The sequence below is a fragment of the Sminthopsis crassicaudata genome, chromosome 2 (assembly GCF_048593235.1).
Source record: "Sminthopsis crassicaudata isolate SCR6 chromosome 2, ASM4859323v1, whole genome shotgun sequence".
Taxonomy (NCBI): Eukaryota; Metazoa; Chordata; class Mammalia; order Dasyuromorphia; family Dasyuridae; genus Sminthopsis; species Sminthopsis crassicaudata.
Window position 1 is genome coordinate 436,170,508 of NC_133618.1, and position 27,529 is coordinate 436,198,036.

Below are 27,529 nucleotides of genomic sequence, written 5' to 3' on the forward strand. Positions count from 1 at the left end.
TGTTAGAATCTAAAATGAAGATTTCTGAAGCTCTCCAATTTCTCCCCATTCTTAGCCCCACCATCCTGAAACTACATTCATGGAGAAATATGTAAAATTGATACAAAGCTATAGTAAAAACCAAGTCTGGTTCACTTCTGCACAACTATACAGTTAACTAAAGCAAAAACACAAGTAAAATCCTGTTATAACTAATTATAAAATAATACAAAAAATTATTTTCATCAAATTTAGAATTTCAAAGGGCATCAAAGTCAACTGGTAAACTTCTTACTCAACTAAGAATTCTATTGACCTGAATGACTACTGAATCAAACACTGCTCAATATAGTTGGGACATTGCCCAGGTCTTAAAATATTTTGACTTACTATCTATGAAATAATGTCAACAATAAGAGGATCTCAGATATCATGTAAAATGACAAACAAGAAAGGTGAGGCCTAGCCCAAAGTAAGTAAACTGGAGCTAGAACTAAAATCTACCAAATTCCAAGCTAGTCCTCTTTCCACTATATCATGCAAATGCCCTTTTACTCTAACTACATTTGACAATATTTTACAAGGCATATACGCTACACCACATAGAGCCTGGGCATGCCTATATTGAGAAGTTTAGTTTTCAAAAGTATGATTATTAATATTTTACAAATTAAATGCATTATAGATAAGTTTATTACATAGACTACTTTATGGATGAAAAAATAACCGCTATGCTATGATTTTAATTATATTTAAGTAATAACTAGTAGGAAAAAAACAAAACAAAACAAAACAAAAAAAAAAACAATGCTACCAACCAGTTGGCCTTGTTCTGTCTGGTTCTTGTAACATAATCCAAGATCTTGGAGGTGGTTGTTCTGTTGCCACTAGTGGAATATTTAACACAAAATGAAATGACAATATTTCTATTTGTCTTCCCCAAAAAGTAATCTAAACTAATTACCACTTACTTGTTTTTCCAGTACCTGCCAAATTATCAAGCAAATAGTTCAGTAGCCTTCTTGTCCCATCCGGTTCCTGATAGAGGTTCAATATATCTTGTGTAAGTGGATTTCCTTTAAGTATTTAAAAAAAAAAAAAAAAGTAAAATAAGACCTAATTTATGACTATCCAATTTAGAGATATCAAAAACTCTAGATATTAGACTTTGAAATTTTATCAACTGACTTAGCTTAAGTTATTTTAAATGAAATTTTATTTTAATAAAAAAAAAAACCCTTGATAAACAACAAAAATTCAGAAATCAAACTAATTTTCTTTGTTCTCTTTGGATTTTAATCAAATTAAGTGAAAAGATAAAAGTAATTCATCATGATTGCTTCTCAAACTACAGTATTCTCTCAGGTAAAGTAGTTAACAAAGATTAATGAATTTCAGCCTAATAAAGAAGAACCTAGAACCAAAGATCTGGCTTGATTCAATGGTTCTCACACTTACTTAATTGGTGATTGGCAAGTTAGAACCTTTCTGACCCTTATTTTCTTCATTTAAAGATAATATATACCTAGCTGTGGCAAAAAAAAAAAAAAAAAATCTTTGGAAGTGAACTTTTATTATTATTATTACCATGACTCTCAGTGACTTGGAAGACCTAGTCACAATCTTTATTAACTTCAAAAAGGCATAAAAGTGGAAGGTACAGTTCTTGTACTAGAACAATATCTAAATCAATATCTAAAAAAGATTTTGCCAATTGGAAAGGCAGGCACAGAACAAGAAAGTTAACATGATAAATGCAATTTTCACTAATTATTTATTGAAGTTAGTGTATATGTATGTGTGTGTGTGTGTGTGTATATACATATATATATATACAAATATATATATATCTATATCTATATCTATATCTATATATATATATATATATATATATATATATATATATATATATATATATATATATATATATATATATATATAAACTATACAACTACATATAGTTGTATAGTTTTTTTAAATGTTAAGTACAGAACAGCAGCATGGTGAAAAATAGCATTTCATTCACATATCAAACAATATACCATAATAGATTCCCAATATATTAATGATCCATTTTTTTTAAAATTTGAAATATGAATTATGGGAAACAATATTATGGTTATATAGGAAAATAATTTATTTAGTCATGAGGCAAAATAGATTTTTAATAAAAATTAAAATTGTCTGATGCCCAAAAGCAATGCAAAAAGAATAAAAAGGAAAGACACTAGGGAAAGAAAACAAACTTTGCCTTAAATAGTTCTAATGAAAATCCAAAATTAAGAGTAAGATTCATTCTTCAATAGAAAAGTGCTCAGAAGGCAAATTATCAAAAAACATCTGAAAGACTGTTTAAACATTCTAGTATTCAAAGTGTCAATGCAACTCTTTTAACCTCATATCCATTAAATTAGTAAAAGTAGTTTAAAGAAATAAAATTCAAAGTTACAAGGATAAGGTAAAACAAATACATTATTACACAATTGTTGGAGTTCTGAATTGGTACAATCTTTTTGAAAAGAAAAATGGCAATAAGCAATAATAATTTACAATTACCCCAAACTTTTGACCTAGTGATCCCAAGACTATCTTAGGGATATTAATAGAGGAAAAATACCCTTCTATAAAAAAAAAATTTTTTTCTAGCTACATTATTCATAATAATAAAAAAATTAGAAAGAAATCAAGTGGTCAATAATTAGGTGATCTGTTATGTAAATGGAATATTACTATCTACAAAAATAGCAATCTAAAGAGTAGAAATGTAAGATGTATTGTAATAGTGCAAAATAAAGAAAGATGAATCATAACAATATAAATACCCTGAACTACATAAATTAATTTCTGCCATGACAAAACTCTGAAAAATACACTGAAGGAAAAAAATAATTTTAAAAGTTGGACATAAAACCAAAGAAAAGATTCTTTTGAATCTTTAAAAAACAATCATATATTTTTTGTTTTCACACATTATTTTTATTTCCAAATATATCATTTACCCTCCCCTATTCAAGTTATACCTTGTAAAAAAATTTGAAAAAAATATTCAAAATCAACCTATGGTACCTGACAGTACATACAATAATCCGCACTCATCATCTCCATCCTTTTATTACCCTTGGGAATAAGGAAGGGAGTAGGGAGAGTTGAAGACATTTTCTCATCTTTTCTTTGGAATCAAGTTTGGTCATTACACCTACATAGTGTTCATTTGGGGGCTTTTATTTTTTTTTGTTTGTTTATCTTCCATTTACACTGCAATGCTATAGTTATAGTCACTGAGTACATTGTTCTCTCGTTTCTGCTTTCCTAAGTCTAGAATGAAACTCATATCAAATAGAATCATTTCATTCTTTGTACTTGTATTTCCAGGATCTGGCACAGTGCCTGACACATAATACATACTATTTATCATTTGATATTTTTGAGGACAGTAATTCCATTACATTCTTGTACCACAATTTGTATAGCTATTCAGCAATTGATGGGCACCTAGTTTGTCTCTAGTTCTTTGCCACCAGAGAAAAAGTTGCTGTAAATATTTTGGCATATATTAGACCTTTCTAGTTGATCTTCATGTTATATATATATAGTGTACATTGGAAATTATAGTGTATTATTGGAAATAGTGTACAAAGCTTGTGAAGGAAATCCAAAATGCAGGCGGACAAAATTAGAGGAAATGGGAATTCTATGTAGTGGTTCATAATGATCTCCTAGAGTTCTTTTGCTGGGTGTAGCTGGTTCAGCTCATTACTGCTCTACTGGAACTGATTTGGTTCATCTCATTGTTAGAAATGGCCACACCCATCAGAATTGGTCATAATATATAGTACTGTTGTTGAAGTATACAATGATTTCCTGGTCCTGCTCATTTCACTCAGCATCAGTTCATGTAAGTCTCTCCAGACCTTTCTGAAATCATCCTGTTGATAATTTCTTACAGAACAAAAAATAATCCATAATATTCATATACCACAACTTATTTATCCAATCTCCAATTGATGGGCATCCATGTAGTTTCCAGTTTCTGGCCACCACAAAGAGGGCTGCCACAAACATTTTTTGCATATACAGGTCTCTTTCCCTTCTTTAAGATCTCTTTGGGATACAAACCCAGTAGCAACACTGCTGGGTCAAAGGGTATGCACAGTTTGATAACTTTTTGAGCATAGTTCAAAATTGCTCTCCAGAATGGCTGGATGTATTCACAACTCCACCAACAATGTATCAATGTCCTTATTTTCCCACATTCCCTCCAACATTCTGTATTACCTTTCCCTGTCATTGTAGCCAATCTGACAGGTGTGTAGTGGTATTTCAGAGTTGTCTTAATTTGCATTTCTCTGATTAATAATGACTTGGAGCATCTTTTCATATGACTAAAAATAGTTTCAATTTCTTCATCTGAGAATCATCTGTTCATATCCTTTGACCATTTATCAATTGGAGATTGGCTTGATTTCTTATAGAGTCAATTGTCTATATATTTTTGAAATGAGGCCTTTATCTGAACCTTTGACTGTAAAAATGTTTTCCCAGTTTATTGTTTCCCTTCTAATCTTATCTGCATTAGTTTTGTTTGTACAAAAACTTTTCAATTTGATATAATCAAAGTTTTCTACTTTGTGATCAATAATAATCTCTAATTCTTCTTTGGACAAAAATTCATTCCTCTCCCAGAGGTCTGAGAGGTGAACTATCCTATGTTCCTCTAATTTATTTATAATCTCATTCTTTATTCCTAGATCATGAACCCATTTTGACCTGACCTTGGTGTATGGTGTTAAGTGTGGGTCAATGCCTAGTTTCTGCCATATTAGTTTCCAATTTTCCCAGCAATTTTTGTCAAACATTGAGTTTTTATCCCAAAGGCTGGGATCCTTGGGTTTGTCAAACACTAGGTTAGTGTTATTGATTATTTTGTCCTTTGGATCGAACCTATTCCACTGATCAACTAGTCTATTTCTTAGCCAATACCAAATGGTTTTGGTAACCGCTGCTTTATAATATCATTTTAGATCTGGTACAGCTAAGCCACTTTCATTTGATTTTTTTTTCATTAATTCCCTTGAAATTCTTGACTTTTTGTTTTTCCATATGAACTTTGTTATTTTTCCTAGGTCATTAAAATAGTTTTTTGGGGAGTATGATTGGTATAGCGCTAAATAAATAGATTAGTTTGGGTAGTACTGTCATCTTTATTATATTTGCTCGCCCTATCCAAGAGCATTTAATATTTTTTCCAATTGGTTAGATCAGACTTAATTTGTGTAGAAAGTGTTTTGTAGTTTTGCTCATATAAGTTTCTGATTTTCCCTTGACAGGGGATAGATTCCTAAATATTTTATACTATCAGTAGTTATTGTAAATGGAATTTCTCTTTGTAACTCTAACTGTTGGATTTTATTAGTGACATATAAGAATGCTGATGATTTATGTGGGCTTATTTTGTATTCTGCAACTTTGCTAAAGATGTGGATTATTTCTAATAACTTTTTAGTTGAATTTTTGGCGTTCTTTACATATACCATCATATCATCAACAGAGTGATAATTTGGTTTCCTCAATACTTATTCTAATTCCTTTAATCTCTTTCTCCACTTTTATTGCCAAAGCAAGCATTTGTAATACAATATTGAATAGTAATGGTGATAGTGGAAAATCTTGTTTCACCCTTGATCTTAATGGGTATGGTTGCAATCTTTCCCCATTACATATGATACTTATTGATGGTTTTAAATAGATGCTGACTTTTTAAAGGAAAAGTCCATTTATTCCTATACTCTCAAGTGTTTTTAATAGAAATGGATGTTGGATTTTATCAAATGCTTTTTCTGCATCTATTGAGATGATCATATGATTTTTGTTAATTTGATTATTAATATGGCCAATTATACTAATAGTTTTCCTAATACTGAACCAGCCCTGCATTCCTGGTATAAATCCTACTTGATCATGATGTATTATCCTGGGGATGATTTTCTGTAGTCTTTTTGCTAATATCTTATTTAAGATTTTAGCATCAATATTCATTAGGGAGATTGGTCTATAGTTTCTTTCTCCGTTTTCAACCAACCTGATTTGGGTATCAGTACCATGTCTGTGTCATAAAAGGAATTTGGTAGGACTCCTTCATTCCCTATTTTTTCAAATAGTTTATATAATATTGGAGCTAATTGTTCTTTGAATATATGGTAGAATTCACCTGTGAATCCATCTGGTCCTGGAGATTTTTTCTTAGGGAGTTGATTAATAGCTTGTTCTATTTCTTTTTCTGAAATGGGACTATTTAAGCAATTTATTTCCTCCTCTGTTAATCTGGAAAGCCTATATTTTTGGAGGTAGCATCTATTTCACTTAGGTTATCAAATTTATTGGCATAAAGTTGGGCAAAGTAACTCATTATTTCTCTAATTTCCTTCTCATTGGTGAACAGTTCCCCCTTTTTATTTTTAAGACTAACAATTTGATTTTCCTCTCTCCTTTTTCTAATCAGATTTACCAAAGGTTTATCTATTTTATTGGTTTTTTCATAAAACCAACTCTTAGTTTTATTTATTAGTTCAATAGTATTTTTACTTTCAATATTATTAATTTGGATCAATCTTAAATGGTAATTAATAGTTTGAAATTCTTTTTTATGTCATTTTTTTTCATTTTATTAAAGTGTTCAATTAATTGACCCTTAAAGTTATGATTTAGATTTATATGTTTACTTTTCTTTTTCTAGATTGTCCTTAACTTTTATGTTTGCATTTCCAATCTATTGTTCTCTCTCTTGTTTTTTTGGATTGACTTGCCATTGCAACTTCCAGTTTTTCTATTCTGCCCACTATTTTGAAGTAAAGACCTTTTCATTTTTCTTTTTTTTCTCAATACTATTTTATTTTTCCAGATACATGTAAAGATAATTTTCAACATTCATTTTTTATAATAGCATTTCATTTTTTCAAATACATGCAAAAATAATTTGCACCATTCACCTTTGCAAAACCTTGTGCTCTAAATTTTTCTCCCTTCCTTTTCCCCTCCCCTAGACACAAACAATCCAAGTTAAACATGTGCAATTCTTCTAAAATGTTTCCATATTCATAATAGTATTAAAGAAAAATCAAAGCAAAAGGGGAAAAAATGAGAAAAGAGAAAAAGACACAAGCAAACAAACAATAACATAAGGTGAAAATACTATACTTTGATCCACATTCAGCCTTCATAGTCTTGTAGATGGCACTTTCCATCAAAAGTCTATTGAAATTGCCTTGAATCACCCCATTGTTGAAAAGAGCCAAACCCATCACAGTTGGTCATTATAATAGTCCTGTTTCAACATTCATTTTTGTAAGAATTTGTGAGGCAAATTTTTCTTCCTCCCCAATAATCTGATATAAGTGAAAAATGTGCAATCCTTTTAAATATATTTCTATATTTGTCATGTCGTGCAAGAAAAATTAGACCAAAAGGGGGGGAAAAAAACACAAGACAAAATATAATTTGCCATTCTTTAGAGAACGTTTTGTTCACATTTTTGACCTCTTAATGATTTTTGTTAATTGCCTACATATTTTGGATAACAGACCTTTATCAGATATATATAATGAAAATATCACACACACATTCCCCATCTTGCCTTGTTATTTTACCGGCATTGATTTTGTTTGTGTGCAAAAGTACAATGGAAATTATATAACAAGTTACTATCTTGTTAAAGTTTATAATATATTGTATATAATATACACTGAAAAAAACTCTACTGGTATAAAAAACTTGGAAGGAGGAAACTCTTGCTACCAATACAGAATGCCATTTTCTCTGTACCTTGTAGTCTTAGAGTTGCCTAAAGCACTGAGATTTGTGATTTGTGATGTGATTTGTACAGGGTCATAGACCCAGAATGTGTCAGAGGCAGAATGTGAACTCAGGCTTCATAGCTCCAAATCTGGTTTTCTATCCACTAAACTATGTTTGGATAGATTGATAGATAATATGAAAAAGACCCAGAAATTTTTTTGTAACCTTAAAGTTAACCAACAATGTAACCTGACTGCCAAAAAATATTTATGGCAATCTTTGGCTACATTAAAAGAAGTACAGTATTTAGTAGTAAGAACAAATAAGGGGAAAAACATAGTCATGTAGTTAGACAGTGCTAAGAAAACATTTGGAATATTTTTTCAAATCTGAATAATAAATTTTAAAGGAGTCACTGACAGAGTTAAGTCTGTCCAGAGAAAGGCAACTAGGATGACTAGTCTGGAAATCACCTAAAATAGGAAATGTTAATATTCCATAAAAAGGAACTGGACATGGTTAGCCTGGATAAGAGAAGATTCATGAAGGACGTGAAAGCTGTCTTTAAATATCTAAAGGGCAGCTATGCAAGAAGAAAGAATTATTCTACATAGTTACCAGAAGAAAAAAAAAAAATAGTATTGATGAGTGAACATTACATGAAAGAATATTGGGGTTCAATGTGAAGATCTTTTTCGTAATTAAGATCTGTTAAAAGAAAAAAAAAAGTATTGCTTTATTAGATAATTTACTTCTTGCCACACTACAAGTACTCAAAGAAAAGATGGATCTTTTTCAGGGATTTCATAGAAGGGACTCCTGCACGTAGTATGAAGTTCTTAAATAACAGCTCATGTTATTTCAACTTAAGATTATATTATCCATTCTTAATTTTTTAAGGCTTTTCATGTTGTGAGAAAAAGTAGCTACAATACATGTAACAAAATGATCAAAATTTGAAGTCAAAAATTGTAAGAAAGTTTTACAAGGAAAAAAAGATTGAAGGAGAAAGATGGGAGATAGACTGGATCAAAAATTAAGGTAAGTGAAAAAGGAAATTAGAACAATGATGATCAAGAAGAAAAAGATATCAAATAGAACAATTCAATTCAAAACTTTGCAGAGTTAAATGGAATTGAGATAGGAATGTTCAACAAGGACTAATAGTGTCCTTCAAGTAAAAAAATTTTGGCTTTTTTTAGGTGATGAAAAACTTGAACATTTTTTCCTTTTCCTTAAATGAATTTTTTCAAATTTTTCTAAACGTACTATTTAATTTCAAAAAATGTCAACTATTTCTCAACTTTTACCCACTGAGACAACAGAGCAAATTGCAAAATAATAATAATAATAATAATTTAATTTAATTTAATTTTTAAAAAAGCATACCTTTAAGACCTAAAGTCTGCAACTGAAACAGTTTTCCCAGCTCAAAAGGTAGAACTCGTAACAGGTTGTTATTTAAATGGAGTTCCCTGTTGGAAAAATAAAAGTTTCAGGCAGAAGTCAACATTAGGCTTCACTAAAGGTTTTTAATTTATTCCTGGGGAAATAAACTGGGCAAATAACTTATTTTTAAAAATACAATCTAACCTGAATTTAGTCTAGCATATAGGGTACAAAATAGACTAAGTAATGATGATGCAGCTAAGCATTTATAAATTAAAAAATGTGGAGTCTAAAAAAGGTTTATATGATCTTGCAATAACATTCAAAGGAATGTTTAGATTTTTAATCTGTGGTAAATTATTGTTTGAATTTACTTTATATTCATTTTGCACAGACTGTTTTACAGTGTTAAAAACATTCACAATTGACTGTTGGACAGACCAAATATAACTGTAGGAATATCAGTTTATAATAAAGGTAACCTCCTGCAGCATAGTATTCTTGGCAGGTATTCATAAAGACTGTCCCTATAATCCTTGGTACTTTCATTTATATTTAAAATTATCTGTTTGCTACTAAGTAAAACTAAAGGATTCTACTAGAAAGAGGTCAGGAGAAACAGGACTTTGAATAATGCCAATAAGTATTTATTATCTTGGGCTATAAATGTATTCCATTTGGCTCCCTTTCCTGGCCAAAAACGAAAACTATGATAACACAGAACTTTTTTTTTTTTTTTTAATCAAGACAATTAGTGTTAAATGACATGTCCAGGGTCACACAGCTAAAAAGTGTTAAGTGTCTGAGACCAAATTTGAACTCAAGTCCTCCTAACTCCAAAGCCAATACTCTATTCATTGTGCCCTCTAGCTGCTCTCAACACATAACTCTTTAAGAATTTTAATTTTCCATTTGGGTTTTTTTCTTGGAACTTATTTTCTATTACACAAAGCTAGAGCCTAATACATTAGAGCTACAGTAGAGCCAACCAAGCTTTGCTCCTTTTCTTTAAATGAACCAAGATAGGAAACAAATAAAATGGAATCACAGGAAGTAAGTACTGATTCAATCAATAGCTATTTTCTTCCACATAATATATGCAAAGCAATGTTGTAAGCACTAACAGAGATACAAAGATAAAAACAATCCCTACTTTCATGGTTATAATCTTGCAAGGAAACCACAAAATAAATATGAATATGCAATACTATTACATATTTATACATAACCATGGTAAAATATAATAAACAAAGTGCCAAGAAGCACAGTAATTTCTAGTCTGGGAACAGGGGTTGAATAAAAGTTTAAGCTAAGCTTGACCTTGACTTGCAAAAACGCAGAGCAAAGAGAGGTGCTAGAGAAAGGAAAAATGGAGAAATGGGCCTTCTAAGCAAAGGAAATGGTTGTACACAGACTCTTAATTGCTTTAAAAAACAACAACAACATACGTAAGGGCTAAGCAAAAATGGTAGACCAAGGTCCATTCATCTTTTGGAAACCATATACAAAACTTAGATTTCCAAGGTGAACATAACTGGACATACTACTCTGTACATTGAAGTTATCCCCAAATTTAAACTGTCTAGAAATTAAGGAGCTTATAGCTGAAATTTTTAACCTAGTATTCAACCAAATTTTAGAAACACATTTGGTATAAGTCTTTTCTATAACATAAAGGGACTGCTACATAATTTCAGAAAATATGTTATCAACTTGTTGCCAAAATGCTATAAAAATCTACAGATAAAGAACACTTGAAAAATATTCAACATAAAAAGTACTAATGCATTTTAATTATTTTTACATTTAGTCAAATGTATTTACCTGAGTGATACCATGTTTCCGAGTTCTGCTGGTAAACTACGGATTTTATTAGAGGACATGTCCAGATAAACCAAATTTTGAAGCTTGGCAATGTCAGAAGGAATGCGGGATAAAGAATTGTCACTGAGATGCAAAGCTGTCAAGTGGGTCAGTGACCATAAAGATGAGCTTAAGCTTCTTACTTTTCCTATAAAAGAAAAAGAAAAAAAGTAATCTAAACTTGTCATTATTTCCCCCCTCAACATCTAGTTCCAAAATGAAACAAAAATTGGGGTATAACAAATCACTTTAAAATAAAATAGTTGTACAATGTGCACACAAATATTCCAACTTACTTCAATATCATCTTTTTGCTTAGTTATAAGCTGAAAAGAGCATACTAAAAATTTTAAAGATACTGTTCTTTACAAAGTAAAACAGGATATGATTTGTCATTTAAATGACCTGAGATCCGTCAGTATTTTAAGTAGAAAGAAATTAATCATTTATATCTATAATAAAGGGGAAGGTAGGTGGCACAATGGATAGGATAGTTGGCTTGAAGTTAAAACATTTATTAGTTGTGTGACTTTGAGCATGTCATTTAAATCTGCTTGCCTTGATTTCCTCATCTGTAAGATGAGTCAGAATATGAAATCACAAGCTACTCTACTATTTTTTCCAAGAAACACCAAATAGGGTTCATGAAGAGACAAAAAAGACTGAACAACAAATATATAATAAACTCCATCATAAATGGATATACCTTTCAACTTATATTCATACCAAGAAATAGCCTAAGTTAATTAAGTAAGCTGTGCTGGGCATATTCCTTCATTGAAAAAAGAAAAAACAAAACAAAACAAACAAACCAAAAAAAAAAAAACAAAAAAAAACCCAAGCAACTCATCTTAATAGTGATACTCCTAACTTGAGTAGTAGATCCAATTTGCCAAGATCATTTAAGTTGCACCTGCATCCACAACACATTAAGAATTTTAACTGGAACCTTATATGGTTAAGAGGAACAACAATGCCAGAAACAAGTAGCTTTCAGAGAATGGTGATTATCTTTGTTAAAAAATAGTTAAGCAATCAAGTTAAAAGTATTTCAGGCCAGATAATGGAATCAAAGAAATGATAATGCTGCTAGAGTATTAAGCCTGACTTCTGACCCAATATGAATGCAATCTATTTCTGGTTTCCATAATCTATTTAAAATCTACTCCACTATATCTTCAACATAAAGAAGATCCAACTCACTTCCAGTTGATCAATGATGGACAGAAACAACTACACTCAGAGAAGGAACACTGGGAAGTGAATGTAAATTGTTAGTACCACTGTCTATCTACCCAGGTTACTTATACCTTTGGAATCTAATACTTAATGTGCAATAAGAAAATGGTATTTACACACATATATTGTATCTGGGTTATATTGTAACATATGTAAAATGTATGGGATTGCCTGTCATTGGGGGGAGGGAGTGGAGGCAGGGGGGGGGGATAATTTGGAAAAATGAATACAAGAGATATTATAAAAAAATTACTCATGCATATATACTGTGGAAAAAAATTCTAAATAAAATTTTAAAAATTAAAATAAATAAATAAATAAATATTTACTCCACTAATGGTCACTGATGGTTGAGAAAAACTGTTAAAATCTCATGGAAAAATGCTATAACTAATTTTCTAAAATCTCAAAACTATCTCAAATCTGGAAATTATATTCTCTATTATGCAATATTTAGACAGAGGTACCACAGTAATGTATGTTTTGTCAGGTAAAGTAGGTATTCTGATAAGTAGTTTTATTTGGGCTGTTTTCCAAATGAAGGTCAATGAGAAAGTTGAAGAGGTATACTGGGAAGTAAGTGACTGACATATAAAAAAAAATTACCCATAAAACTTTTAAGAACTAAAATAATTGTCAAAAAGTACATTTTAGGGGTTTTATTCATTCAACAAAAACATTTGTGAGCACTTTCTGTGTACTAGGTGCTGTAGGGAAAACAAAGAAGCATAAAAATGGATGGATATCTTCCCTCATAGAGCTGATAATCATTCTTGGGGGGAAGGAGGGGAGTCAAACAGTTGAATTAACAGCAATCAATATGATAGAAAAAAGCATCCTTTCCAAGTACACCTGAGAACTATGACAAACCAAAAAAGGAAGTTTTCAATATGACTTAAAAAATTATTTTAGATTATGTAAGGATTTAAGAAATGTTACTGTGATAATTTAATGTTTCCTCTTATGAAGTAAATCACCTGCAAAAAAAAGACTAAGAGACTTAAAAAATATATTTTACACTAAAGAGGATGAAGGAAATTAGAGAATTAGTAAAGAAATTTTTCCAAGTAAGAAAGGGAATACAAGGAGATAAACAGGAAAACATGGGGGGGGGGAGGGGAGAAGAAAAGAAAATATTTGTATCACAAGCTATATAACAAGTTCTCTTCATAGAGTTCAAGATCTTTTCAAGTAAGGCTTTCAACTAAGACCCAAAGGACACAGGAGAGCCTCAGGCATAGAACATTTGCTTTGCTTCTAACTACCACCATTCCAAAGGCAGGCTCAAATGCTAACCATTTTTCTTGTCAGTTATTAATTTAGAAAGCTTCACTCAGTCCAATTATACTAAAACAGCATGATAACATTCAAGAGCAAAGTAAACTGTATAAGAGTGTAAATGTGACCTGGCTGGATAGGTCATGTGAAAAGGATATGGGGATTTTAGCTAACTAAAAGCTTAATATCAATTGACACTGCAATATAGTTGCTGGGGAAAAAGAACCAATGTGTTAAGTTTAGCTGAAATGTTTTTCTTCTTTGTTAAAAAGGATAGCTTGGGGCAGGAGTGAGATGGTGAGATGGGGAGGAGGGGAAGAAAGAGAAGGACATTCTTGAAAATGAAAGTGTATACAAACAAAATATATATAATTTCAAGACTAAAAAGTCTAAATAAGAATGTTCCTGTGAAGGTTATTACCCAAACAGAGAATGGGGGGGGGAGGTCAGGGGAGAGAGAAGGGACAAAAACATTTATTATATACCACTTCTATATAAAAATGCTTTTATTAGCTACTCAACTGGGATTCTATTTCCTGCCACTCTAGCAGCTTATACTATTCTTTAATCACACAAAATGATCTCTCTAACCAAGGACATTAATTACATTTACATATTTGAACACATATATTCATGATAAAAATTATCTTAAGCTTTATACATTTTATTAATTTTCATAACTCATTTCACCATGGCTTACCACTTATTTCAAGCTCTGCCCAGTGTGATTTTTTCCCATTGGCTGCTTCCTCTGAGGACATAATTGTGTACATCCTCCGGGGGTCAGGTGGATCGTACTTTTCTTTGGGCATGCCTGTTGAATGAATAGAAAACAATGTATACGTTTATATGTCTATATATGTGCATATGCCTTTTATATATTAAACTATCCCACCAAATTATAATGGGCTTCACATGCTTAAGGTGACTAAAATCATGTCCTAAATTTTAAACACTTTTCAAATAAAATCATAAAATTTAAGTAAGCTGAAATATAAACCCTCTGAAAATATCCTTGAAAACACAATTAATACCTTAAAAACTTTTTTATAAGCTTTAAAAGTCTTAAGATTTAAAGACTCCGACTTCCGGAACACTGTATATCAGAAACCACTGAAAAATTAATAGGGAGGGGATGGTATCCATTCAATGGTTACTAATGTTTTTTTCTTGTTTGGGGGGAAAAACTCTAAAACAAAATGTTACCCAATATGCATTTATAATGTCCTTGACTTTACCATTAGATACTTATTGGAAAGAAGATTCATGAAGAAAGGAGAGAATAACTTAAGGGATTTGTGCACTAATGAAAACATTTGCTTATTTGCTGATTTGTTTTTATTTAATTACCTTTGGGGTCCCTTTGTAATATTTTTGTTTAAATCCAAAACTAATCATATTAAATGGGGAAAATTACTGACATGATTCATTATTCAGTATTCTAAAGTACAATCATTCTTTGCTATCAGACCCCAATTTCTTCTCTCTCTGTGTGTGTATGTGTGTGTGTGTATAAAAGTAAAATTTTTTTGCCTTCCGAGAGCACTTGAGGGTTATACCTAAGGTGCTCTCAAGCAACCATGAAGAAAAAAAAGATAAAATAAGAGTATTAGAACTCTTGAGAAGAATGCCAGAAGTGGTATCACTACCAGTTACAATGTATTCTCTATCAGTAACTTTGGGAAAAACTCTAGGGGGAAGTAGTGTGGTATATAATGTGGCAGCAGTTAAGTTGGCGCATATATATATATGTATGTATGGGTTACACTAAATTAAAAATTCTCACAAGTAAAATTCTACAATATCTACCTGTAAACATCAATATAATCACAGGGGACTTCCACTTAAACGTTTTAAAACTCTTAACTGTCTTTTCTATTGTATATTGTTGCTATAATTAGGAACCCTTATTCCAGGGGGCAGCAGTGCATCCTAAACTGTATAAAATAAAATAACCTGGTTCTTGGGTTTTAAGATCACAAATTTCAGTAAAATGCCATACAGAATTTCACCCAAATATTCTACCCAAAGGAAATTACTCATAGACATCAGAAGAATATTTTCTCTCATTTCATAAAATGCCTCTAGAATATTTGACAATCAAAATTACAACTTTAAGTATATCAAAATAATCTTACAAAGAATAAAATGAGAATAACTTTCACTCAAATGAAAGATATAGAAATTTCCCAAATGATCCTGGTAGCTAATACTATCATTGCTAGAATATTACTGGCCATGAATTGAGAAATATATTGATATAGAAGTGATACAGAAACCCCCAAATGGGATTCTTACAAAATAAAATTAATAAAAATAAAGGAAAGGAAACCTGGGGAATAATAAAATATGTTTTCTTATAGAAAGTTCTAAAAGATGAAATTCCTACAATACAAATTATTGCAGACAGAAAGAGAAAAAAGTGAAGAATTTAAAGAAAGTATATAAAATATTATATAAATATTTTTAAATGGCACAATTTTAAACATCAGAAAGGCAAAAAACTCATGATATGCCAAAGTAGAAGGGGAGATCTAAAAATATATAAAAGGTATTTTTAGCCATGTTAAAACAAAACAGAATAGAAACAAGGAATAGGCAGTATTGTTCAAGTAAGATGATAAAAAAGAAAACTCCTAAATTGTTACTCTCTTTTCTGACAAGGAAAGGATCTTCAAATTGGAAAAGCTGTTCACCATAAGGAAAGCTTTACAATCTAAAAGCTCCCTACTCAGATTTTCTTAACACTTCAGCAGCAATTACATTCTACATTATACTTATTTAATTAAACATGTCTTATCTTTCCTGTTAATTAATTCCTTCAAAAAAGAAACCATGATTCAGATTAGTCATTTCTGTATGTCCCTCATTACAAATAATAGTATTTTGCATTTGGCAGACATTCAAATACATTAAACTAAAAATAGTATTTACTATTTCATCTGGTTACCAATTATTTAAAAACCTCAAGCCTCTATGTCCAAAAGAATTATATTCCAAAGTGCTAAAGAAATAGACGACCTCAGAGCCATAAGGAATAATGGCAAATGAAAGATAAATAAAGATGGAGATGGACAAAAGATTCCAATTTTCAAATGAAGGGGGAAAAATTGATTTAAAAATATGGGCAAATATGACACCAAATGTCTGGGAAAGTTTTAGAACAAATAATAAAAAGCTGACTTATGGTCCCTTAAGGAAGTATAAGAAGCCAGTATGTGTTTATATGTATCAAAGGACCCTCAAAATTTGGGTCACATTGTATTTAAAATTATCAAGTACTTAAAGATATCAAAAGTTTTCCTAATGAATTCACAGCTGGCAAAGCAATAAATAGCTGGCATCTACTGATTAGAAAAATGCATATTAAAACAACTCTGAGGTAACTTTACACCCATCAGACTGGCTAAGATGACAGAAAAAGATATCGATAAACGTTGGAAGGAATGTGGGAAAACGGAGATACTTGCATGGCATGGTAACACATACATTATTGGTGGAGTTTTGAAATGATCCAACTGTTCTGGAGAGTACTTTGGAATTAGGGCTATAAAACTGTGATCCTTTGATCCAGCAATACTACTGCTACTAGGTCTATATTCCAAAGAGATCAATAAAAGAGGGAAAAAGACTGTTTGTAGCAGCTCTTTTTGTGCTGGTGAGCAATCAGAAATTGAATGGATGCCCACTGATTGGGAAATGGCTGAAAAAGTTATGCTATATGAAGGCAATGGATTGTTACTGATGAGCATAAAATTGATAAGCAGGATGACTTCAGAAAGGCTTGGAAGAAACCTTGAATGAAGTAAGAAAGACTTGCATGAATTAATGCTGAGTAAAGTGAACAGAACCAAGAAAAAATTCTACACAGCTAAAACAAGATTATGTGATAGTTAACTGTAATGGACTTGGCTCTTCTCAGCAATGCAGTGATCCAAGATAATTCCAATAGACTTGGGATAGAAAATGCCATCTGAATCCAGGTGGATGGAAGCATGTAATTTTCACCTTTTTTTGCTTTGTTTTGTTTTCTTTCTTATGATTTTCTCCTTTTGTTCTTATTTTTCTTTCCCATCATGACTCATATGGAAATGTTAAAAAGAATGTATATGCAAAAATAACTTAATAAATATAAAAAAGAAAGAAAAAAGAAATGAAAATGAAAGAGGAAAAAACAATAGCTAGCATATTGTAGGAAAATAAAAATTTTTAAATCTAGTTAGATTAAAACAAATGATGAAAAAATGATTGTATTTAGTTATGAAATAGGACTAAAGCTATGATTTAGTTAGCACAGAGAACTCTTAGATGAGAAACCTAACTGCCTCTAACTAATACAGTTTGGTACCTTTTCTGCAAAGATAACATTAATACTTTTATTTCATAGAACCACTTTATAGGAGTGATTCTCTAGCATCAAAGCTATATTCAAATATATCAGAGAATACTATTTGTTTTAACATGAGGTACATGATATTTATCAATCTAAATAGGAAATGTGTTAAATACTTAGCTACAAATGATACCCTTAAATTAAACATATGAAAATTGTTAAAAATATGTTCTCAAATCACTTGTGGTTTGTAATATTTGTGTGTGTATATGTATGTGGCTAATAATCTTATTGTTTTATATTAACTTTGTATAAAGGGACCGTAACAAGCTAAAATATACTCAAATTGTCTTTAACTGAATTGAGATCATTTAAAATATTCAAAACATATTACAAATACAATTATTTAATTTGCTAGATGCATTGACTACAGTCTCTGGTTACATTTCCACAAGTATAGATTAATTTAAGATGATGTTGAGGGGATTTTTTGTTATGTGAAAAAGGGTTTATGAAATAAAATAAAAATCCAACCTTATCAAAAAATCTTGCTTAATGACAAAAATTCAAATAAAGGAATTTATCAGTTCAGTAGCAAATTCATAAAAACCCACGCCAAATACTATATAAAAATTGAGCATAAAATAATTTTAAGTTGTTTTATTTGTAACAATCTTACTCAAGACTTTTAAATCAAACTATTCTAATAGATAAAACACCCCAAATCTTCCTCTTATTTTCCTAGTACTTTGGCGAACTATTTTTAAGAATTATACGATTTAAACTAAATTTCAGCTCAGCAAAGAAAATGCCAATTTTAAGACAAAACATTTCCTCACATCTTTATAGTCATCATTTTCTTTTTTCTACAATGTTTTCATTTCATTCAGCTCTAGCAAGAGTTCTTGAAGGTACTCTGCATATATGCAAAAGAAACAACATTCAATCCTTGGGGACAAGTAAACATTGCCCTGACCCAGAACCTAACAGTTTGCAAAGAGTCTGGAAGTCTCAAACCCAACACCTGTTAAACACTCACCAGGATCACCTTTTGATTAAGAAACTTCAGGGTTTTGTAAGGAATCTGTGTTTCCACAAAGTAGTTTGAAAACTATAGCTATGAGGGAATTTTCAGAAGTGGACTTTCGAAATTTGGTATTTCACACAATTCCCATGAACTTAATTAGCAATCAATCATCAATCATTTATTTACCCAATATGTATCAGGTAATATGCTGGATCCTGAGGATACAAGAAAAAAAAATGCCCTCAAAAGTTTCTATTCCATAGGGTAGCCAAATGAAGTGCATAACAAAATAGATTTAAAGAAGACATAAGGTAATCATTGGGAAGAAAGCTGGAGAGTACACAAACTTAGCCTTAAGGAAAAACAAGAACCTTTAAGAGGTAAAGGTGAGGAGTGAATGAATTCTAGGCATGAGGGACAATCAATATAGAGGCATAAAGATGAGAAATACAGTGTTATATATAACTTTCAGTAGTAAGATAAATTTGGCTGAACCACAGTGCCTCAAGGGAAGTAATGTGTATAAATAGACTGAAAAACGTAAGTTGGGATCGAGCTATGAAAAGCTTTGAATGGACAAAACGAGGAATTTAAATTTAACCTTGGAGATAAAAAGGATCCATAGAGTGGAGAATGACAGGAAAACACTGAACTAAGAATGGACTAGAATGGGGTTATAATTGAGGTAAGGAGACCAATTAGAAGGCTAATGCATCCCAAGCCTGAATTAGGATAGTGGCTGTAAGGAGTGAAGGGGGTGGATGTGAGAGTTGTTTTAGAATTATAAACTTATGGATCTGGCAAGTAACCGTACAAGTTGGGTAAGGGACAGGAAAGGAATCGAAGATGACACAAAGGCTGTGAACTGTGAAGTATGGTGGTCATCTCAAAGTTTGAAAAGGGAGAGCTTGGAAAGACATGGGTTTGAGGAAAAGTTCTAAGATCAATTTTGGACATGTTAAATCTAGATGCCTATGAGATGTATAGTTCAAAATATTGATGGTGTTGGACTTTTGCTCAGGAGAGAGATGAGAAAGAACATATAAATACAAGTTATAACTGCATCAAAATCATCAAACCCATGAGGTTACCCACGAGTGAATGCAGAGAGAGAGAGAAGCATCCAAAACAGAACTTTAGCATAGAACCAAACCATACTTTGCTCCCTAACTGTAGGCATACTACAGTTATGGGACAAACTATGGATGATGATCTGGCAAAGGAGAGGGAATAGGAGAGATCAGGTATGTAAGAAAAAGAATTAAGAGAAAGCAGTATTAACAGAGTATCCAGGAAGAAAAGGTTGTATACAGGTGAAAAAAATTAAGGACTGAGGAAAATGCCATTAGATTTAGCTGTTGAGATCAGTGATGTCTTTTGAAGAAAGAGTCTTCTAAGTAATGAGGCTACAAAAGTTAGACTGTAGATAACAGGAAGATAACAGGAAGTGGAGGTTACAAAGCATACACATTTTTAAGAGTTTGACATTGAAAGGGGAGGGAGTGTATCTGATAGGGCCAAGTGAGAGTTTGTAGAAGTAGGGAAGGAACTGCTTGAGAAGTGGCAGAGAAGTTGAGATCAAGGAAAGGAATAGAATCAAGAAACATCTTAAAGGGTTAGCTTTAATGACAAAGGCCACTTCTTCAAAGAGCAAAGGAGGAAAGAATAGGGCACAGATTAAAAAGTATCAAGATTAAAAGATAAGAAAAAATTCACTAAATTTAAAGACAAGAATAGAAACTGGTTTCTTAAGAAGCATCTGGCAAAAAAAATTAAGATTACAAACAGTTCATAGCATAAATGCAAAATGCCAATAGAATTTGTATTCTTCATCTCTTGTAAACTTGCCATTTGAAGTAAAAAGTCTTATAAAAAGTGATCTGAAACCCAATTCTCAAACTGGGATGATTCCACCATTTTAAATGGCTAATAGAATTAGGATGTTAACTGTAGAAAATGCCATTTTAAAAATACACTACCCTTTAAAAGTATTTTTTAAATTGAAACTCAAGTGCTGATCTAGATCAGGAGCTGAGAAATTTGGGAGTTTATGTGAAAGGAAAAAACAAAGTATATTTTATAGATGATTAGCAAAAGGAGGCGAATTTGGAACCTGCTTACTTTCATTGCTGTCTTCTATTCCAAACTGAGTTCTAGCAAGAAGACAGGAATAAAATCTGAGCCCTCATTCTAAAGAAGTCAAGAGTATATGGGATGCATACTATTTAGAAGTGACATAAATGGACAATTTTTGGTACTGTGCTGTATTTGAAAACGGAAAGCATTGCCCCCCCCCCTTTTTTTGATCATCTAACCACTATCCTCCTAATACAACTAAGCTCAAAGCTTGTCATCCTCAGCTCCTATTCTCATACTCCTCACTCACATATCCTACCATTGACGAAGTCCTGTTTTTCCACCTTTTTAGCAACTTTTGTGTATGCCTCTTTCTTCTGGTGGGGACATCATCCTAATAAAGGTCTTACACCTGGACTAGTATTATAATAGCCTGTTGGCTAGTCTCTACCTCAAGTCTCTCCCTACTTCAATTCATCTCTACACTCTTGCTAAGACACAGATCTATCTTGTACCCTACTTTCCCTCCCCCCATTATATATTCCAATGGCTCTCTGTCACTTCTAGGTTCAAATATACAAATCCAGTTTGGTGTTCAAAGCTCTTCACAATCTGGCCCTCTCCTATCTTTATACTCTTCTTATGCCTTACTCCTCCTGCCCTGAATTCTGCAATTCAGTAATATTAGCCTCCTTGTTGTTCCTCATACCTGACACTCCATTTCCTAACTGAGCATATTTATTGGTTATCCCTCATATCTGGAATTTTCTCCTTCCTCATCTCTTCATGTTGGCTTTCCTGAAATCCAGCGAAAATCCTGTTCTTCAAGAAGCCTTTCCTGATGCTCTTTAATGCTACCCCTTGCCTTCTGCTAAGTATTCTCAACTTATCTTGCATATATCTTATTTGTACAGAGTACTTTGCATGTTGTTGCCCCCATTAGACTGTAAGCTCCTTTTGATCTTTGTTTCCCCAGTACTTAGTACAGTGCCAGGCACATAGCAAGAGCTTAAAAAATGCTTATTAACAAATTATTTTAAAATTTCAGAAGGCTATTCAGACATATAAAGCAGTTTTAGAAATTCCATGTTAAATTAATTATATTCCCCCCAAAAAACCCTATATATAATAAAAATTCATTTTCACATGCTGTTTTCTGTTCTATGCATAAAGAAGCACTCATGTTTTACAAGTTTGTAAAAAGGAAAATGTTTTAAAATACGATATAACTTGCCTAAAGCTTTTTTTTTCTTTGCTTTTCTGCCAACAATTATTCCTTAATGCATCATTTTACATTTGTTCCTACTAATTTCACTCAGTAAGTTCCTAACCATTTCTGGTTTTTCAGAGACAATTTAAAACTATTCTTCAATGTGCAAGTCACCTCTCCCCACTTGTTCTTAATCTGACAATTCAATCATTACTCTACTTCATTATCAGGATTACAAATAAAATTCCTCTTAAAGTTTTGCTATCCTTTAACATAATCTATAAATTGTAATTCCAAAGTTTCTGCCAAAAATCTCACCTAACTCTACAAAAAAACAAACAAAAAAAAAAAACAAAAACCACCACTTAACGTGTACAATTTTGATGTTCTTTATGGTAGTTTAGCATATGACTGCAGGCTAATTTGGGGGTGAAGGGCTATTGGCAAAGTCAAATTAAAATAATTTAGCAATCAAAATATATTTTTCTAAGCAATTACCATAGGGAAGTAAACATGGCAAGAACTGTGGAGTCTGTGGAGTCTTTATGGTAGAAGATCTGATCCTTGTTCTCAAGGAATACACAATCTAATTAAGATATTTATGTATCACAAGTTGTATGATCTGATCTTCAGTGCCTACCAAAGAATATTAATGACATTAATAAACATAGTCAAAGTTTAGCCATGTCAAAATCTTGTTATTTGAACACTCAAAGAATTTATGTTTTGGATAATTAAAATAGCTAAATCTTGACCCTTATAAGTATCTTTTTATTTTAACTATATTGGATGGGAATTTTCTTCAAAAACAGTATTTACATTCTTATCTTTCCGAACAGAATATAATTTTTCTTAATGTCTTTATATTCTAGTAATGCTCAAAAATGTCTAAAGGCATGCAATAAGTCAATAGGTAAAATACAAAAGAGTAAAATGGCCTTTTCTTCAAGGATCTGTGATTTCATCAATGTAGTAACTCCCCCACATCACCTTATAGCTAAGCAGAGTCTTCCAGAATTGCAGTAGTGCCCCCCCCTGCAAAAAAAAAAAATCTTGCAAGTAACCTGATAATGAACCTCTTGTTAGTGGTAGGCTAACAGACATAACAATGGGCAATTAGGTGGCATGATGGATAGAGTACCAAACCTGGAATCAGACTCATCTTCTTGAGTTCAACTCTGGCCTTGGCCTCAGATACTTACTAGCTATGTGATCCTGGTTAGGCACTTAACCCTACTTGCCTCAGTTTCCTCATCTGTAAAATGAGCTGGAGAAGGAAATGGCAAACCATTCCATTATGTGTGCCAATTTAAAAAAAAAAATCCTCCAAAGGGGTCATGAAGAGTCAGGCAAGATTGAAAAACAACTGAACAACAGATACAGTCTAGATCCAAAGTAAGTTTCTAGCTTGGGAGAAGCTGCCAAACTCTGTGCTCCGCCAGCATTGTCATCAGGAATCCTCAAGGTCTATTAGGTGTGTATATTCCCAAAAAAATCAAAGGTAAGAAAAGGGATATATACCAATATTCCAAAGCAGCACTTTTTGTAGTAACAAAGACCTGGAAACAAAGTAGAAGCCCATGAACTGAGAATAACTGGCATTGTGGTACATGAATAGAATATTATTCTATTATAATAAAAAAATGAATATTAGGAATTCAGAAGCAAGGGAAGGCTTATGTGAATGGATACACGGTAAAAAAAAAAAAAAAAAAAAAAAAAAAAAAAAAGACCTTAGAAAAGCAATATATTAAAAAACAATGATAAAATGTAAAGAATAGTTAAAATAATCTGAATGCTATATAATTATAATAACTAAACTTGGCTCCAGAAATAAGAAAAAGCATTTCTCTCTATTCTTTGCAAAGGGGAAGGGGTATGGTTGTGGAACATTGTATATATTATAATTTTCACCTGATGTTTTGATTAGCTTTGCTAAGCTAATTTTTTCTTTCTTTAAAAAAAATTGTTAAAAAGGAAGACTAACAAAGTAAAATGTATATGTGAGAAAGGGAGTTATTAGAAAATAAAGGTGACAGAAATTAAAAGATATCTAAAAAAATGTTTTTTAAGGGAAAATGAACTGTTTTAAGGGCATCTAAGCAATATGAGATTATCAAAAGATTTTAATAGAAGAAGTAAGATTCAAACCCAGATCTTCTGTCTCCGAATTCAGGAGCAAAGATGAATAAGGCAAAACAAATAAAATCTAAAAATTAATGTTCTCTATGTAGTAAAAAAGTGTGATGAGTGCAAAATTTTGTAATTATAGTCAATGGGAGGGCCACAAAAATAAGACCATCCCTGCATTCAGGAAAAATCTAAAGGGAAGATAAGACAAATAAAGCAATAGAATATAGAAACTAACAACTGTCAAAAGGTTTTTTGTTTTTTGTTTTTTTTTAAATTCTTTTTTGCCTTGTAAAGGTCAGGGACTCTGAGTATGAAATACTGAATTTATTTGTGTGTGTGTGTGTGTGTGTGTGTGTGTGTGTGTGTGTGTGTGTGTGTGTGTGTGTGTGTGTGTGTCTGTCTGTCTTTCTCTCATGGGGAGGGCAATTAGGTTAAGTGACTTGCCCAGAGTTACAGAGCTGGGCAGTGTTAAGTGTCTGAGGCCAACTTTGACTTCAGGTTCTCCTGACTCTGTAGCTGATATGCTATCTACTGTGCCAACTAGTTGCCCCTTGAATTTATTCTCAAACTCAACATATTGAATGACTTTGTACAAGTTTTTTCCCCATTTTAAAAAAATCTGTCTTACAAGAAATAGCTTACCAGAAAAGGTATATTTGGAAATGAATGCAACATAAAAAACCAAAATGCATTAATTTTAAAAATACTTTAAAAAAAAAAGAAAGAAATAGAAGAGTGGAGAAAAGCTGAATCCGAGGCTAATTTGAATGACTATCAATATACATTTATTAAGCACAGTATAAAGCATTATGCTAACCATGGAAGATACAAGGTAAAATTGAAGTCATTGACCTTGAAGAGTTAACATTCCAATAAAAGAGGTAACATGTATATATCAATCAACCTATCAATAAATAAACATTAAGCCCCTACTACATTAAGCCAGGCAGTAGGCTAAGCACTGAGAATAGGAAAAAAGTAAATGACAGTCACTATTCACAATGAATTCACAATATGAGATAACATGCAAGTAAATATATACAAACAAGCTTTAAACAGGACAAATAGTTAACAAAGAGAGCGTAGAAGGATGAAGAGTTTGAAAAGGCAGTAAAAGATGGGATTTTGTATTCATAGCAGCTCTTCTAGAAACAAAAAGCCTGTAAATTGAGGGGATGCCCATCAATTGGGGAATGGCTCAATAAAGTGTGGTATGTTTTTGTGATGGAATATGATTATCATTTTCTAGAAAATGATAAGCAGCATGCTCTCAGGAGAAAAAAAAAAAAAAAAAAAAAACCTGGAAAGTCCTCCATGAACAAATTGAAATGTACTGTATACAAAGTAATAGCAATGACCTGGGACAATCAACAGTAAATAACTTTGCTGTTCTCAGTAGCACAATCATCCACCACTATTCTAAAGAACTTATGATGAAAAATCCTATCCATACCCAGAGAACTGATTATGTCTGATATAGATTTAAACATTCTCTCTTTCTCCCTTTCATTTTAACTTAATTTTTCTTGATGGTTTTTATTTTCATTAGGGTGGGAGATTTGTTTTCTTTCACAACCTGACTTTTATGAAAATGTTTTGTATAACTTCACATGTGGTTTCTTAATTGTGAGTGGGGACAAGGGAGAGAACCTAGAACTCAAAAAAATCTTAAGAATATAAAAAAAAATTGAATGTAACTGGAGAAAATATTAAGTAAATTTAATTTTTAAAAATAGAATTTTAATTAGGACTTAAAGGAAATCAGAAGGCAAATTTGGGCAATAAGAGCATTCCAGACTTGAGAAAGGATCAGAGAAAAATGCCTGGGGGTATTGAGGGAAAGGTGGAGAATACAGTTAGCAACAGTAACTGAAAAGAATTTTGAAGCAAGTTTCTATGATGAAGACCAAAATTTTCAAATATATATAGAAGTGAGTCAAATTTATTAAAAAAAAAAAAAAAAAAAAAAAAGAAAGACATTTTACAATTGATAAGTGAGCAAAGGATATAAGTTTTCAGATGAACTAATCAAGATATTTATAGTCATATAAAAAACATTCCAAATCACTATTTATTGGAAAAATGAAAATTAAAACAATTCTGAGGTATTACCTCTAACCTACTAGATTGGCTAATGGGCCAGAAAAGGAAAATGACAAATGCTGGAAGGAATGTGGGGAAAATGAGACATTAAAGCATTGATAGTGGAATTGAGAATTGATCCAATCATTCCATGGAGCAATTTGAAACCATGCTCAAAAAGTTATATCAAGTTTTATCATGCTGATCTAACAATATCACTAGACTCATTACCTTGCATTTATTTTGCATAAAATTTAAACATGTATTATCTCTCCAGATAGAGTATAAGCTCCTTTGGGACAAAAATTGTTTCATTTTTTATCCCCTGGCTATTTTTGGCACATTTTAAGTCACCAATAAATGTTTGTTAATTGAGATTTTCAGAAGAGCTGACTTAATTAGGCCAAAACACAGAAAAGTACCTTTCCTAACCAAATTGCTTGGAGGAGTATTTTCGCATGTACTTTGACACTTCAAGCTCTAAAGGTATTTCCTAATCTAAAAGGTAAAATTATTTAATACATCAAGAAATCAAGATCATTTTCTCTTATTCCTGGCAAGGGGAAAGAAGATTTCCAAGTATTCTTATAACTTTAAGTTTACTGGAACTTAATCAGTAACATTTTTCCTGCCAATATTTTCTTAAACATTTTTTTTTCCTTTTAAAAAATGCCATATTAAATTCCATTTGTATTTAAATTAAAATGAGCAATTCTGGTATCAGACTCCTAAATTTATCCAGGTTCTCCAAACCACTTCAAATTATTCTCCCTAAAACTCCTTCTCACTTTGTTGAAGATAACAATTAGATGCACATTTAAATCTGTATTGTTTAAAGTTATTTCTATTTTTCTGATTCTCTGAAATGACTTGATGTCTGAAGCCACCCCCAAATCTCTCTAAAATCTTGGAGAAAGCATTATAATGCAGATTTGTTGCCATTTTGGGTATTTATTAGTTGGTAATGTAAAATTATCTACTAGAATTACAAAGGGTATTCTAAAACTATAACAAAACTCAACAGATATATAATCCTGAATCTAAGCTCAAATAAAATAAAACTCAATATGCATGGGCTTTATTTACATATAAATGAACTTCCTTCAGTAAAATAAAATGTTATAAATAT

General features: G+C 31.6%; 1 protein-coding gene across 4 annotated transcripts in view; it reads right to left on the minus strand.

The window, feature by feature from the left end:
* The window catches only part of CNOT6 (CCR4-NOT transcription complex subunit 6), a 49,911-nt gene that overhangs the window by 13,213 nt on the left and 9,169 nt on the right, over positions 1–27,529 (minus strand). For 3 of the 4 annotated variants that reach the window (XM_074292329.1, XM_074292330.1, XM_074292331.1), the window contains 5 exons: positions 14,240–14,353; positions 10,984–11,170; positions 9,160–9,245; positions 951–1,055; positions 798–866 (listed from right to left, as the gene is read on the minus strand). In XM_074292329.1, the coding sequence (XP_074148430.1) occupies positions 798–866; positions 951–1,055; positions 9,160–9,245; positions 10,984–11,170; positions 14,240–14,351 (559 nt within the window). In that variant the 5' untranslated portion in view covers positions 14,352–14,353. The remainder of the gene's footprint in view (positions 1–797; positions 867–950; positions 1,056–9,159; positions 9,246–10,983; positions 11,171–14,239; positions 14,354–27,529) is intronic. The other variant, XM_074292332.1, reaches the window with a different exon arrangement.